The 16,778-nt window shown below is 42.5% G+C and overlaps 1 protein-coding gene across 1 annotated transcript in view; it reads left to right on the forward strand.

Moving 5' to 3' along the window:
• ipo11 (importin 11) overlaps positions 1-16,778 on the forward strand; it is a 577,792-nt gene that overhangs the window by 106,255 nt on the left and 454,759 nt on the right. Inside the window, exons 9-10 of the mRNA XM_084323169.1 lie at positions 8,086-8,156; positions 14,092-14,284. Coding sequence (XP_084179295.1) covers positions 8,086-8,156; positions 14,092-14,284 — 264 coding nt within the window. The remainder of the gene's footprint in view (positions 1-8,085; positions 8,157-14,091; positions 14,285-16,778) is intronic.

Consider the following 16,778-nt stretch of genomic DNA (forward strand, 5'->3'; position numbering starts at 1 on the left):
ATACAGATCTCTAGTTTCATCAGTCACAAGTGTGTCTAGCATGTTCCGTTCTTTCATAGTTGGTAGTTGAATATAGGTTGTTTTCACCAAAAACAGCTGTCTGGGAATAGAAACGGAGAAATTTTTTTTTTTGTGAAACAAGTCAGAAAAGTGATTTGACCCTTTTTATTTTCATTTCAAACTCAAAGTTTAACTTTTCAAAGTTATAATAGATCAAATAATAAGTACTGGTGATCCTCTGGAGCAGGGGTGGGCAACTTTGTATATGGTGAGAGCCACTAAATTTCCACACTCAATCTGGTGGGCCGCATTGTTTATCGGCAGTCCCGCCAGGAGTACCCCATCACTCAAATAGACCATAATAGTCACAGATGTGATAAATAAGGCATATAAACTATTATAATTTGTTGTAACTTTGTTTTTATTCCATTTCAAACGCATTTAGTAATGCTTAATTTCAACTTTATGAATTTATAAATACAGCTGAATTTGAAAGTATTGCCGTGTAACCCAAATATATACAAAAATGACCAATTATAATTAAGGCTTCTATTAAAATAAATGTATGAACTTAAAGCCCACTGCTCAACATACACAAACCAGCATTCCTGCTGCATTTCACTACAACAGTAAATCAAAAGTGCAATAATAAATGATTTTGTTAAATCTATAAACTTTTATCCTGCTACTAAACAAAACATTCCTGAGTGCTTCATATCCATAACATGCATGTCAGTGTTATCTGAACACTACAAAAGTAAACAAGTAGCCAAGTGCAATACTCATCAGAATAATGAATTCCTTTTTGTGCAATTCTACATGCCTCCCATTGACCCTTTATCAAACTGGCATGACATTCACCCTCCCCCCACAGTGGGTCAATAATGGTTCTGTCTTTAATGAGACACTTGTGGTCTCTCCTGTTGGCGCACAATAGAAGGAATGTCAACTTCAATGTTTGCATGCGATCTGCATCAGATGAAATAACGTTTCATTTTTGTGTGCGTACTTCTGCTCAGAAAAGTGCTGGGACGGCGTGGTACCGCGTGGCATGACCACTGCACCCCTGATTATTAGTGACCCACAATAGATGGAAATTATGTTAGCGAACTTACCTGATGTATAATGCAGTGCAGCATTGGACACTCAACGCCACTCTGCCTTAGAAGCCCGGCGAATCCTGTGTGTTTTCCTTTCATTGCGAGTGCTCCATCGGTAACAACAGCGGACAGTTTATCAAAACCCCCATATTGCTGCACGGCACTTTCAACAGCGTTGAATATGTCCACACTAGGGCTGACCCCTATTTGTCAAATAGTCGACTAATCGATCGAAAGGAGCCATAGTCGATTGCCAACTCTTCTTAGTCGAATGCAAAAAAATAAAATTTAAATTAAAAATATTATAATTAGTATTTATTTATTTATTTATTTATTTATTTTAAATATTGGCCTGGGGCCGCATGGAGCGTCGGTGAGGGCCGCATGCGGCCCGCGGGCCCCCAGTTGCCCCTCCCTGTCTGGAGTGATGCTGTTATTGGCCGAGTGTGTGATCTTCTGGTGCCGTGCTGTTATTGGCCGAGCATCTGGAGTGGCCCTGTTCCGCCTCGCATGAGTCATTCCTGGCCAATGATGTCTTTTCATCTAATTAGTGTTTATTCTTTTTACGAGACAAACAAACCACTGTCGTGGACGACTGTCTCTTTCTTTCTCTCTCTCTCTCTTTGTGTCTCTCTCTCTTTGTCTCCCTCTCTTTGTCTCCCTCTCTTTGTATCTCTCTCTCTCTCTCTCTCTCTCTCTCTCTCACTCACTCACTCACTCACTCACTCACTCACTCACTCACTCACTCACTCACTCACTCACTCACTCACACACACACGCTCTCTTTCTGGTCACTTGTATTCACAGTCTCAATGGGCGTGTACAATAGTGCCGTATATACATATGTGTGAATATACCTGCATAATATAATCCTTCTATATACCTACTTATACACACCGGCATATAACTCTGTATGATAGCATGATGTTCAACAGATGTTTCCGTTATAACCACTGCTCCAGTGGCCTCTACACTGCAGACCTCTTGCCATAAGGCTGTTATAGTCTGTTATAACCACTGCTCCAGTGGCCTCTACCCTGCAGACCTCTTGCCATAAGGCTGTTATATAGTCTGTTATAACCACTGCTCCAGTGGCCTCTACACTGCAGACCTCTTGCCATAAGGCTGTTATAGTCTGTTATAACCACTGCTCCAGTGGCCTCTACCCTGCAGACCTCTTGCCATAAGGCTGTTATATAGTCTGTTATAACCACTGCTCCAGTGGCCTCTACCCTGCAGACCTCTTGCCATAAGGCTGTTATAGTCTGTTATAACCACTGCTCCAGTGGCCTCTACACTGCAGACCTCTTGCCATAAGGCTGTTATAGTCTGTTATAACCACTGCTCCAGTGGCCTCTACACTGCAGACCTCTTGCCATAAGGCTGTTATAGTCTGTTATAACCACTGCTCCAGTGGCCTCTACACTGCAGACCTCTTGCCATAAGGCTGTTATATAGTCTGTTATAACCACTGCTCCAGTGGCCTCTACCCTGCAGACCTCTTGCCATAAGGCTGTTATAGTCTGTTATAACCACTGCTCCAGTGGCCTCTACCCTGCAGACCTCTTGCCATAAGGCTGTTATAGTCTGTTATAACCACTGCTCCAGTGGCCTCTACACTGCAGACCTCTTGCCATAAGGCTGTTATATAGTCTGTTATAACCACTGCTCCAGTGGCCTCTACACTGCAGACCTCTTGCCATAAGGCTGTTATATAGTCTGTTATAACCACTGCTCCAGTGGCCTCTACACTGCAGACCTCTTGCCATAAGGCTGTTATAGTCTGTTATAACCACTGCTCCAGTGGCCTCTACACTGCAGACCTCTTGCCATAAGGCTGTTATAGTCTGTTATAACCACTGCTCCAGTGGCCTCTACACTGCAGACCTCTTGCCATAAGGCTGTTATATAGTCTGTTATAACCACTGCTCCAGTGGCCTCTACACTGCAGACCTCTTGCCATAAGGCTGTTATAGTCTGTTATAACCACTGCTCCAGTGGCCTCTACCCTGCAGACCTCTTGCCATAAGGCTGTTATATAGTCTGTTATAACCACTGCTCCAGTGGCCTCTACACTGCAGACCTCTTGCCATAAGGCTGTTATATAGTCTGTTATAACCACTGCTCCAGTGGCCTCTACACTGCAGACCTCTTGCCATAAGGCTGTTATATAGTCTGTTATAACCACTGCTCCAGTGGCCTCTACCCTGCAGACCTCTTGCCATAAGGCTGTTATAGTCTGTTATAACCACCGCTCCAGTGGCCTCTACACTGCAGACCTCTTGCCATAAGGCTGTTATATAGTCTGTTATAACCACTGCTCCAGTGGCCTCTACCCTGCAGACCTCTTGCCATAAGGCTGTTATAGTCTGTTATAACCACTGCTCCAGTGGCCTCTACACTGCAGACCTCTTGCCATAAGGCTGTTATAGTCTGTTATAACCACTGCTCCAGTGGCCTCTACACTGCAGACCTCTTGCCATAAGGCTGTTATAGTCTGTTATAACCACTGCTCCAGTGGCCTCTACCCTGCAGACCTCTTGCCATAAGGCTGTTATAGTCTGTTATAACCACTGCTCCAGTGGCCTCTACACTGCAGACCTCTTGCCATAAGGCTGTTATAGTCTGTTATAACAGGGGTTCCCAAAGTGGGGGTCGCGAGCCGCCGCGGGGGGTCAGGCAGTCAGGCCACTGAACTTAGAAGCAGGCCAGGCCAGTGTTTCTAGTTGCAGCAGCGCAATAGTTAGATAACCTAGGTGGGGAACAACCAGGAGATCACTGCAACTCACACAAGTTGGAGAACTATCTCTCGCTCTCTCTTGCTCTCACACACACACACAAAGGGAGCCGCATGTGATTGGTGGAGGCGGGACCCTTACAAAAAACTGTTGTTGCTAATCATTGACACATGCTAGCCTGTAATAATCCCCCCCCAGAAAAATCTACTTTGCATTTGATATATTGCAAATATATGCCATCACACACACTGGCATTTAAAGGGTTAGAATTATAAAATGAGTATGTGGTGTTATGATCAGGGCTGAAGTTGAATAAAAGATTGTATTTTTTTCAATCTGACATTACAAAAAAACTGAAAATCCATCTAAATCAGTGTTGTTGCTAATCATACATATGCTAGCCTGTTTTTTAACAATAATTTGTGATGCCATCACAAACACTGGCATTTAAAGGGTACAAATAAAAAAATTCCTGCACCAGAATGCAGGAAATGAAGTCTTTGTAACAAAAAATTTCCTGGTGGGGGACCCCCAGACCCCCTGCTTAAAAAGTGGCCTGACTGGGGCTATATTTTGCACTATATTTCCTGGCCTGAATGATTTCCCCAGTCCGGCCCTGGTTAAAAGCCTCCAATGCTTTTTAGAGTGTGTATGCGTTTGAACGTTTGCATGTTTCAACCATACATTTCCATTTATATAAAAAAAAGAAATTATATATATATATATTTTTTTTACCTCCTATAATAGTGGGGGTCGCGGCTCTCTGACACCATTATTTGGGGGTCGCGGCCTGAAAGTTTGGGAACCCCTGTGTTATAACCACTGCTCCAGTGGCCTCTACACTGCCACCATGTTGGTAAAGTTTGATGCAATGTGAGGTACGGATGCAGCAGTGCCCGCTCACTTCAATGGTAAAACGTAGCTATAAAAACGCCACTTCAAGAACAGAAAGAGTCAGACTAACAGTCAGAATTACAAGCTCACGCATATTCGCTTGGGTATGTCTGGGAGTGTTGCATTTATTTATTTTACATTTATTTTGGATTTCATGGTGGGTTTTTCTTTGTTCTTGATTTATTGTGATGTTTCTTCTTGAGTTGTTTAAAGAAGACTTGTCCGGCCCATGGGGACATTAACGTGTGATTTCGGGGCTTTACAAATACATTTGATTTGATTGAAATGCGTCATACTAGTGATCTACAAAAAGATGATCTACAAGATGAGAAGTGAATAAGGTGAATACTGTATTTCTGAACATCTCGTTTAGGCCTGTTCATCTGAATATAAACCCTGGTCGGGTGTCAAGGAGTAGATATTGGTTCCCCAGCTGAACCTTCTGTTCCTCAAACACTCACTGTATGTTTTAAGCACCTGGGGGCACTTTGATAATCATGCTGTTGGGCCTTTGGCATTAGTTGGGCATTTAGTCTCTTTGCCAGCACTGTGACAGAACTCGGTGGCTTTAGAAATGACTGAGAAGAAGAAGAAGTCTATTTGTCATGCAGATTTAACACACACACATGCGATGGGCGACCCACAGGAACACACACACATGCACTGAGTCGCTGACGAAATGTTCTCTGCACTTCCTATCCCGTCGTCGTCGTCCCCCCCACCCAAGGGCAGCCGGGAGCAGACGAGGGCTGCAGCGTGCGCCGCGCCCCGGGGACCAATCCAAATCCATCTGATTTCTTTTAAACAAATTATTATTTTGTATTATTTAACTATTTAATTATTATTTAGTTATTGCACTGCACTGGCAGTTGAACTGCATTGAACTGAATTGGAAAAAAGAAATCTCATAACCTAACTGGCACTGAACATTGAACTACACTGGCACTGTTTGCAGATGTACTGTTATTAAATTTAGTTAAAAACATAATTTTGTATAGTTTTTTTTTGTTAAATCCAAAGGAAAAAATATAAAATCAGAGAAATCCGAGAAACGGGAAAATTAAAAACCGAGAAATCCGAAAACAGGAAAGATAAAAACGTATTTCATAGGGCCCTAGTTAAGGTGAGTTAATAAATGCACTCTGAAAATCTGCTCCGCTCTGATAAACTCTTTGGTCAGAGCGTCCTGTGTATACAGTGCACTCGCTCTGACACTGGTTGTAAATAGTTATTAGTGTTGTATGTGCCTCCCTGTATTGTAAATAGTTCATGTGTGTTGTCACTACTGTATGTATAATTGTAAATAAGTTAATTTATGTGTTGTAAATAAATATTGTTAATATTTATTTACCTAATTTATGTGCAATCGTTTCATTTCAGCTCAGTGTAGAGAAATGCACCGATACTAACAACCACCTTACTGCACGCGTCTATGACGACACTGTTGATACCACGTATCCGTGACACGCGCGCCCCGCGAAAACACTGTTAGTTTTGTGGGCCTACCACCCCCCCCTGAAAAAAATCCTAGGGGAAACACTTCCCCCTAATTGCTCCCGATGAGCAGGTTGGCACCTTGCATGGTTGCCTCCGCTGTCGGTGTGTGAATGTGTGAGTGACTGGGTAAAATGTGAGGAACAAATTGTAAAGAGCTTTTGATAATTGCGCTATATAAATGCAGCCATTTACCATTTATTTACCATTACTGATTATGATTCGTTTATTGGTCTATTATTGACAATGTTGGCATGTGCTTGGGTTTTCCACGGTGTGTTGGGTTACTAATTGAATTGTATTCAAAGAGCTATATTTATCTAATTTATTCATTCATACTATTTCATTAGCTCTATTTAGTCATTACCTGATGTGTGAATAAAGAAAGTGTTATAAGCCTAGAGATGTAAAAGTGGATATAGACAGAACTATAGAATGACGGAAGACGTGGGGCGTTGAGATTCATCACTGGTTGTAAGCCCCCTTACACTAACCCTCGACTCACATCTAGTTTGGACGTCTCTACACTTGCGTATGACTCTCCACTGGTACGCCTTCATCTATCTCTCCTCGGTCTGTTCCCTTCTTACCTATCTGCAGACACAGAGTCGTTCTGGCCTGCGCTCACAGGATCTTTTAACTCTCTCTGTACCATTCGCCCGCACAGAACTCTGAAAAACAGCCTTTTCCTATTCTGCCCCATCTACGTGGAAGGAACTGAGGCTCCCGAACCCTAATTCCCATTGGGGATTTTAAACTTCTTATATGCAATATTGAAAGGGCATCGATTTTAGCCTCTCTTAGACTTTTAGTTGTGTTACTTGTCTTGTCTGGAACTTGTTTTATGTATTTGTTATGTTTGTTTGGTGGATCAGGTCGCTCTTGTAAATGAGTGTCTCAATGAGATTGTTACCTGTATAAATAAAGGTTTGAAATGAAAGACACACCTGTGTAACTGTGCACGTCCCTCGCGCCAGCCTTCTTAACCCTTTCACTGCCACACGACAGCCGGTTAACCCTTTCACTGTGACAATACAGAAGGTTAGCCCTTTACTATCACACAACCGACGGCGATGCTCCATCATTAGCATCATTAGCTCCGTAACCTTCTGTCGTGTGGCAGTGAAAGGGTTAAACTTAAAGTGAGAAGTCACCTGATCTCGACCACCTTCTTACCACTACTCGATTATGGTGATTTACTCAACATGTATGCACCTGATCAGTACCTCAGAAAGCTGGATACTGTGTACCATTCTCCCTTACGCTTTGTTACCAGATGTGGCAATCGAGTGCACCATTGCACCCTATTATGCCATTGCAAGTTGCCCATCTCTACTTAAGCACGCAGATTTTCCCAATGGCTCTCTCTTGTGCACAAAGCTCTGCTTAAGCTGGTTCCCTCGTACCTAAGCGTGTTTCTGTGCACTAAGCAAAACAAGTATGCCCTTCGTTCCCAAAATTTTCTGAAATTGGATGTTCCCTATATGAGAACTGAATTGGGAAAAATGGCTTTTAAATATGCTGCTCCTTCATCCTGAAACAAGATACAGGAGGACCTAAAATTACCAGGTCTGATCACCCTCGGAGAATCTAAAGCCATTTTAAAATCCTACGAATTCAGTTCCCTCGGACAGTGCAACTGTGTTTGATAACTTGCCTGTTTGATAACTTGCCTGAAATTGGATCTTGCTGTGCATGTTTTATCTGTATTTTATTGTGATGTTCTTTTTTATGTTGAAACTTTCTGCTGCCTTGCTTGGCCAGATTGCTTTTGAAAAAGAGATTTTAATCTCAATGATGCTTCTCTGGTTAAATAAAGAATTTGATTGATTGATTGATCTGTCCATCTTGTGTTGCAGGTCGGCAGGCTGGTCCAGACAGTACATGTAGAGAGAAGCTGGAGAAGACTATCATCCTGTTCACTAAAGTGGTGAGTGAACCTACCTACCATGCAGCAGTGGGACAGAAGTAAAGCATACATGTGATGTAATGTTCCCATATGTGTGTTTTTCTGTATCCCTGTCTGCAACACATCAACACAGGGTTCGAAATTAACGGGGGCTTCGGGCAAAATGCCCTCGAAAATTGACCAAATGCCCTCGAAAACCAGTTAAGGGGGGCAAGAAAAGCCCCCGACAGTTTACTAATTATATATATAATTATATATATGCTCTACAGTGCGAGCATTTCACTCGTATTTGCCCCTAATAATATGTGTGTGCGAAACGGAAAAATAATTTACTCGCAGTGTGCGAGTGAAGATTACAAACGGCTCCGCTGTTAACACTTTGGGAGCCAGCCGTGTTTTCCTTTTTACCCCCTTGAATGCCCACATCCACTCCAATGTTAACGTTAATATCGCCTAATCTATGTTTTAAATTATGGCTATGTGTCTAATCTGCCCGTCGCTTATCAAAGACTCATTTTCCAGTCAACATTGTCATGGCAGATTGTTTTTTTATCGCTTCATTTCCGTTTTCTAGCATTTTGAAAATCACTCGTTTTCACGGAAAAAACAACACATTCTATGATAATCGCCTTTTACTGGAATATTCTAGAACGTTGTCATTTTTCGGCCTATTTATGAATCGTTTTCAAATAAATGCTAGATGATCGATAGTATATGTGTACGCATGCACGCTCGTGCCGCCAGTTGAAAATCGATTCTCCTATTTCCTGATCGCGAGCAGAGTCAAACAGCCTATCACCATAATCACATAAAAGAAGCGGTGATTGGCTGGACGTGTGTCGGAGGAAGCACGTGGTAGCCTCCACTCTCCCAGATGATCTGACTGTGGGGGGTAAGTGCGCAGCGACCAGGAAGGGACTGGGAATTGGCATACGACTAACATTGGGATGGGAGAAAATCGGAGGAAAATGGAGGGGGAAAAAGACCAATAAAAAAAAAAAAAAAAAAAAAAAACATACTTATATTCTAGAAGGTATTAACACAACAATGTATGAATGAAAATGTATAATGTTCCCACATCCTGAACGATAGATAATCGATGTTGAATGGGCCATAGTAATGTCAATATAGCAATACAATTTAAAAAGTTATAGCCCTGCAAAGAAGGTAAACATCTCCATAGGCTTAGGGCCCGCGTCCACTTGGCGCATATTTCTGACCGCACGCATCTGTTTTCAATGTATTCCAATGGGGAGGGAGCGCATGCGGCCGCCTCTAGGAAGTGCGTTGCCGTCGGCTTCTTTTCTCAGCTTTTTTGTGCGGCTGAAAGTTGAAACTTTCTCAACTTTCAGAGCGATGCGCTGGAGCTCATTTTCAGACGACCAATCACAGCCATTCATCTACCACTCTGTTTGTAACCTGACACCGGAGCTGCCTGCCTGTCTGGCTGTCTCCCACAGACCATTGAGATTCGCGACAAAAAACTAATAATAATAACTACACGAATACACTACTAAAAAGCTAATAAAAAGCAAAGGGCGAACTGTGGTGTCAGGCAATAACTATATATATAATTAATATACAATAAAGTTATTCAAATATGCTATAATATGTGCAAAACCGCGGCATGGCTGTAGATTTCTTTCTGTCATCTACGTTTTTTTCTCTGTCACCGCATGCATGCGCCCCGCCCCATTCTACCGGGCGCACTCCCAGCATGTTTCACGGAGAAATATGCGCTAGGTGGACGCGGGCCCTTACAGCGCTGGCAGAGAGGGGCATGAGATGGGCAATACCCCTGGATTTTTTTTTAATTTCTAACCTGCATCAACATATCTGTGACCGGGCCCAGGGGGAGGGAAAGGAGAGGAGAGGAGAGGGGAGGGAGAGGAGGAGAGGAGGAGACTCATGTCTGGAAGTCAGATTGCGATGAAAATGAATGAAATGTTTCCATATTATCACAGTTTGAATGTTTAAGAACATTATTTACTGCAACAGCTAACAGTTATAGTATCTATAAATAGTAAACACATTTGTAAAAAATAATAATAAAAAAAAAGGCAGTTTGTAGGGCGGCTATGTGGCGTAGTGGGCAAGGCGCTCGCCACAAAATGCTGGAGACGCTGGGCTCGTCTGTTCGAGCCCAGCGCTCCACATTTGCTTTCAGTTTAGCTGGTCGTCCGTACTAATACACATTGGCCGTATTAGGGGGTGGGAAACTGATGGGTGGGGATCGGGCGTTGTGGACAGCGACTCCTACAGGTCGGTTGGTGCGCCTGCGCAGTAGAATCAGGAAGTGTCGGGGGCAGCGTGAGCCTCCCACGCGTTACTCCTCGCCACTGAGAGATCGAGCTGCGCAGGTGAAAAGATGCGACTGCTGTTACCTCAAGTACCGGAGGGGACTTGTGCTATGTATGACTTAGTCCACATTGCAGCCGGCTTGTGGGAGGCAAGAAACAGCGTCCGTCACAGGGGAGGGTTGAATTGGATGATACGAAATTGGGATGGGAAAAAAATATAGAAAATGGGAGAAAAAGTGAAAAAAAAAAAAAAAAAGGCAGTTTGTGAGATTTAGGGCTAGATCCACAAAGAATGGATTGCACGGTGCTAGTTGCACCCTTACTTGCAGATTGATTGATTGAATGAACATTTTATTAACAGATTGCAGAATGGGTACAATACAGTACGGCTCAATACACACAATTGTTATGGGGATGCAGACCAGAGAGAGACTTTCGTCTTGTTTACATTAGGGTCCCCCATTTTCAATTCATAATGAATTGTAAGTAAGGGTGCAACTAGCACCGTGCAATCCATTCTTTGTGGATCTAGCCCCTAGCTGCCAAGGTGTTAAAAATGCAGCCAAACTTTAGATTGGATTTTCTCAGAGACTTGAGGTTTAACTAGATTAAAATAAGCACATCTTCTTCAAATATTTTCAGTGTATGACGCATCATTTGAAAGCTTACATTCTGTGCTTTCATAATCTGTAAAAATCTGAAAAATGACAGAGGGAGACATTATGGGTCACATTATGCAAGTAATGGCCCTGGGATGTGCACATTCATGACCCCAAGAGGAAGAAACCTCCTTGATGTTGGTGACCCCACAACCTTTCCTCCAGCGCCACCATGAGGCCAAACTGAGAACATACAATTTGCCGTGCGTTATTCCTGAGGAACGGGAAGACAGATATTTTGATATCGGTGACCCTGTGACCTTTCCTCTCGTGACCTTTCCTCTCGTACCGCCATCAGGCTCTGTGACCTTTCCTCTCGTGACCTTTGCTCTCGTATTACCTCAGGCTCTGTGACCTTTCCTCTCGTGACCTTTGCTCTCGTATTACCTCAGGCTCTGTGACCTTTCCTCTCGTGACCTTTGCTCTCGTATTACCTCAGGCTCTGTGACCTTTCCTCTTGTGACCTTTCCTCTCGTACCGCCATCATCAGGCCACACAGGACTAACCCCTTGGATCAAATCTGAGGTCACTAGTCTCGGGGTTATCATAGATTCAGAACTGAACTGCAATTCTCATGTTAGCAAAGTGACGAAAACATCGTTCTTCCATCTCAGAAATATAGCAAAAGTACGACCATTTATTAATCAGAACGATGCTGAGAAGCTAATTCATGCATTCATATCTAGCCGGTTAGACTACTGTAATGCACTTTTCACAGGTCTCCCTAAGAAAACCACAGAGAGGCTTCAGCTAATCCAAAACTCTGCAGCCCGACTGCTAACTAGAACCAAAAGGAGAGGGCACATTAGTCCAGTCTTATTATTATTATAGAAACATCAGGGATATCCTGACACAAATTGTACTTACCTGCACTATTCTTACCATGCCTACTCTTATACACTGCCTATCAAATTCATGTGTCGGTTCTATGCTAATTTTATCTCACTACCTCCTACTGTATGCACTGTAATTTTAAGAGAACTATTTTATCACACTTTTTACTTCTTACTGATGACTATTTTTAAACTGAATAATTTTAAACTATTTTTATTATTTGTATTACTGAATCAAACTGTAAACAGAGAGCTTATTGGGATGCTAGATCCTAATGTGAAACACTGTGATTTACCATACCTTGCTATATTCTTACCCTACCTACTTTCATACACTTCCAATGAAATTCACATGTCGGTTCTATGATGTTAGAGTGATGCTCTGTTGTTGTGAGCGACACACTGCTCTGTTGTTCTATAAGGTAACTTAGAACTGTACTTTGTAAAGAAACTCAGTGTTAAGAGCGATGGAAACTCAAAGTACTAAGAGCGATACACTGCTCTGTTGTTATATATTTTTTTCTTTATTGAACAATCTTATCACACTTTTTACTGTCCGTTCTATCTTATTATTTTTAGCCTATTTTAAACTGAATCAAACCACACTTTTTTACTCTATCTAATCTATTCTATTTTATTATTATGATTATTATTATTATTATTATTATTATTATTATTATTATTATTATTATTATTATTATTATTATTATTATTATTATTATTATTATTATTATTATTATTATTATTTTTAGGCTACTGAACACTGTTTATTGACGCTTGCAATTGGCAAGAACACAGAACAAATTGTTCTTGAAACTAAATGTGCATATAACAGAAACAGATAGGCCATTACACATTTATAAAGGCTATTTTATTATTTGTATTGTTGAAGAACTGTGATTTGCCTAACCTTGCTACCTCTCTATCTCTTTGTATTTACATTTAAAATGTTTATGCTCACTTATGCCTGTATTTTTTACTGTTGTGAAGCACTTTGAACTGCAACCTCTGTATGAAAAGTGCTATACAAATAAAGTTATTATTATTACATTTTCAAATCGGCACACGTCGTACGGTGACACGCTCTCCCGCGGATTCACAGCCTGGATCTATCGAGACGCGCAATGCAGCCGATTCTCGTTCCTGTCGTCTAAGTGGGGCGGTGCTTAAGACGTGGATCTCCACTGACTGCATTCCTCTAGTAGTTATTTACTGCAAATATGTCTTTTTATTTATAGCATCGACAACGAGGCGATTGTCGAAATTAATTGCGATAACGACTATTGGATGGCACAATTCGTAGCCTTTTATCGATGGCCATATTGTTTTTGTTGATACGCGCTGCTTCCGCTTTTGATTGGCCGTCGCGGGGGAACCGGCTTTGACAGTTTCCCCTAATTGGATGAGTTGAACGCACAACACAGACAGACCACTGCGAACGTTTAACTGAGGCTCGCAGGCTTTTCTCGCTAGTATTAAAATGTCGTAACTAATTTCACAGCGATGTTTGCCTATTAATAACAAAGTCCTACATACAATGTCTTTGTAATTAATCCATGCTTTTTGCAGATTTGGGACCTTGTTAATCTCTTAATTCATGACTGAATCTCCCCCCCCCCCCCCTCTTCCCTCTTCCACATTACTGTCTTCACTTCAAAGAGGAGGGATGGACTGGCCTTAAAGCTGCTATCTATTCTAAGCTTACTTCCTTGAAGAAAATTTACATTATTTTAATGCAGAAAGGAAATAAAAAGCTCAGGAAAATTGCTGCTCATCATTTTATCATCCTTTCCATTTATTTCAGTTCCTAGGGCACTTGATGGTAGCTGGTATCTTTCACCGTTGTTTCTTCTCTGACATAGTAAAACAAAGAAATAAAAGAGTTGTTTTTTCATTGAGTACACATTTATATAATAACAATAATAATAATAATAATACATTTAATTATATAGCACCTTTCATACAAGAATCGGGTGACACTGAAAGTTAAGAATTCTCTCTCTCTCTCTCTCTCTCTCTCTCTCTCTCTCTCCCTCTCTCTCTCTCTCTCCCCCTCCCTCTTTATATGGCTATGCGAGTGCATCCCTAGTTCATCCGGTCATTTAAAGTAGCACATGGCAAAGTGACCACTCTCTGACCTCTGACCTCTCATCCCCCGCTGCAGCTGTTGGACTTCCTGGAGTGCCACCCGGTCGCCTTCATCCCGCTGATCCAGCGCTCCCTGGAGTTCGCCGTCAGCTATGTGTTCACGCCGGCAGGGGAGGGCGTGACCTTCGAGCGCTTCATCGTCCAGTGCATGAACCTCATCAAGATGATCATCAAGAACGAAACCTACAAGCCTTCCAAGAACATAGACGGTAGGAGGAGAGGCGGGGGAGGGAGAGGAGGAGAGGGAGGGAGAGGAGGAGAGGGGGAGAGGAGGAGAGTGGGATGGAGGGGAGGGGGAGGGAGAGGAGGATGTGGAGGGGGAGAGGAGGAGAGGTGGAGGAGAGGGAGGGAGAGGAGGATGGGGAGGGAGAGGAGGAGAGGGAAGGAGAGGAGGAGAGTGGAAAGGAGAGGAGGAGAGGGGAAAGGAGAGGGGGAGGGAGAGGAGGATGGGGAAGGAGAGGAGGAGAGGGGGAGGGAGAGGAGGATGGGGAGGGGGTTTAACCACTTGGGTTTATTTAATAAGATACTATTTTCAGCAAAAGGGGCCGATGGTTGTGCCAGACTTGCATGTACAGCTCCTAGCAAAACAGAGACGGCATGCCTTTGTGTAAAACAAGCAGCAAGAGCAAAGCATAAAGTGGGATTAAATAATGCGTTCCAATAGGCTTCTTGAATTTCTGTAATCTGTTACAAAACATGATAAAGGTTATAGTATGCCCCCAGCGGATAGTGGGGTGTAAAGATAAAAGTAAAAATAAGTAAAATAATGGCAAGGGTAAAATGAGCAGACATATAAAATCAGTTTTTCACATTAGGATCTAACATCCCAAAAGGCCACCTTGTTTATGGTTTGATTCAGTTTTAGTAGAATGTAAAAGACATGAATGATGAAATTAGCACATAAAGTGCAGACATACTATAAAATCACAGTTTTTTTTACAGTGAAATAAAATAGTTCTGGATTACTGTTACTGTACAGTTCAAAGTCGTCTTTACCTTCTGTTTGGTATCCAAAGTTTAAAACCTGACATTCTTCCCTCCTGTTTGTTACCCACTTTGACCCTTCGAACCTCCCTCTCAGGGCAAACCTCCCTCTCAGGGCGCAGTTCTAGGCCTGGGTCCTACACAGTTTTAAAGCCCGACAGTCTTTCTTGCTTGATACCCACACAGTTTAATACCTGACAGTTTAGAACCTGTAATAAAAGCAATAGACAGCAATAATGCCATACTATAACCAACAACCTTATCATGCTCATAATTACTTTACCAATAAAGCTGTTTTATATAAAGTTCACTTTAATTTAAATATGACATTACCTTGCGTTAATGTGGGGTTGACAGTGGCTAGGGAGGTAGAGCAGTCGTCTGGTAATCCGGAGGTTCCCGGTTCCATTCCTGCTCCTCCTGGGCAGCGTGTCGAAGTGTCCTTGAGCAAGACACTTATTAACCCCTAACTGCTCCCGATGAGCAGGTCGGCACCTTGCATGGTCGCCTCCGCCGTCGGTGTGTGAGTAAATGGGTAAAATGTGAGGAACAAATTGTAATATAATAAAAGCTGTTATATAAATGCAGCCATTTACCATTTAATGCATCCTCCATGCCAAACGGTGACCTACTGTAAGTCCCTGCGTGACCAGCGGAGGCAGCACAGCCATCGGCCACTAGCGGATCGGGTTGAAAAGGGATTAATACTGGCGAGGGTTGAAGGTCATCTGAAAGTCTTATATGTGTATATTAGAATTTAACTGACAGTATATCTTGCAGAGTGTGGGGAGAGAGTCTTGGATATATATGCATTTATTTATAGATAAAAGTGCATGTTTGAAGTGCAGTAATATCAAACATTGGGTGTATTTATAGCGTATTAAATAGAGGAGCTTAATCCGTCGATGCCGAAAACCCAAATTGGGTTCAAATGGAACGCAATGCAATGCTGTTTGACGCGTTTGAATGCTCTTTTGTCCTCTCCTACGCCTCTGGCATCACATTATGTTTAGAATAATCCCATTGTAATACGGTTTTTGAAAATATGGTCTAATATCAGGAAAAACCAGCCCTCTCTTCTCCGTGTCTGTTGTGGAAGAACCTTTTGGTATTATGAGAAAGTAATTCTTCTTCTATTCACCACTTTTAGTCTTCCATTCACCACTTTTAGCTCTATTTTAGCCCTATTTTAGCTATTCTTTTTAGCCCTATGTATTTGTCCATCTTGTTTTTAACACATACTAAATAAGTGTATGTTATGTATTAACTAGGGCTGTCAGTTTATCGCGTTAATTAGATTAATTAATTACAGATCAAATTATTGCGTTATGAAAATTAACTCAAAATTAATTACATATTTGGCGGTCAGGTGGCGTAGCGGAGATTGCGCTCGTCACCAATGCAAGAGGCTGCGCTCTCGACTCTCGGAGTCAGCATTGCCTTGGCTTGGGCTGATCGTCATACTAACTCGTTTGGCTGAGTTAGGGGGAGGGAAGTCATTGGTGGGAATCTGGCGTTGTGGACAGCGACGCCTACAGGTCAGGTCTGGGCGCTTGCTCAGCAGAGGCAGGACTTGATGAAGGCAGCGTGACCTCCCACGCGTTACGCTTCACCAATGAGAGTCCTCGCTGCCAGGTGAAAAAAGAGTCACTGGCTGTCGCAGCGCGTGTCGGAGGAAGCGTGCGGATGACTTCAGGGTTCCCTTGTACCGACCAGTAG

This window comes from Notolepis coatsorum, assembly GCF_963971535.1.
Source record: "Notolepis coatsorum genome assembly, chromosome: 10".
Classification (NCBI taxonomy): Eukaryota; Metazoa; Chordata; class Actinopteri; order Aulopiformes; family Paralepididae; genus Notolepis; species Notolepis coatsorum.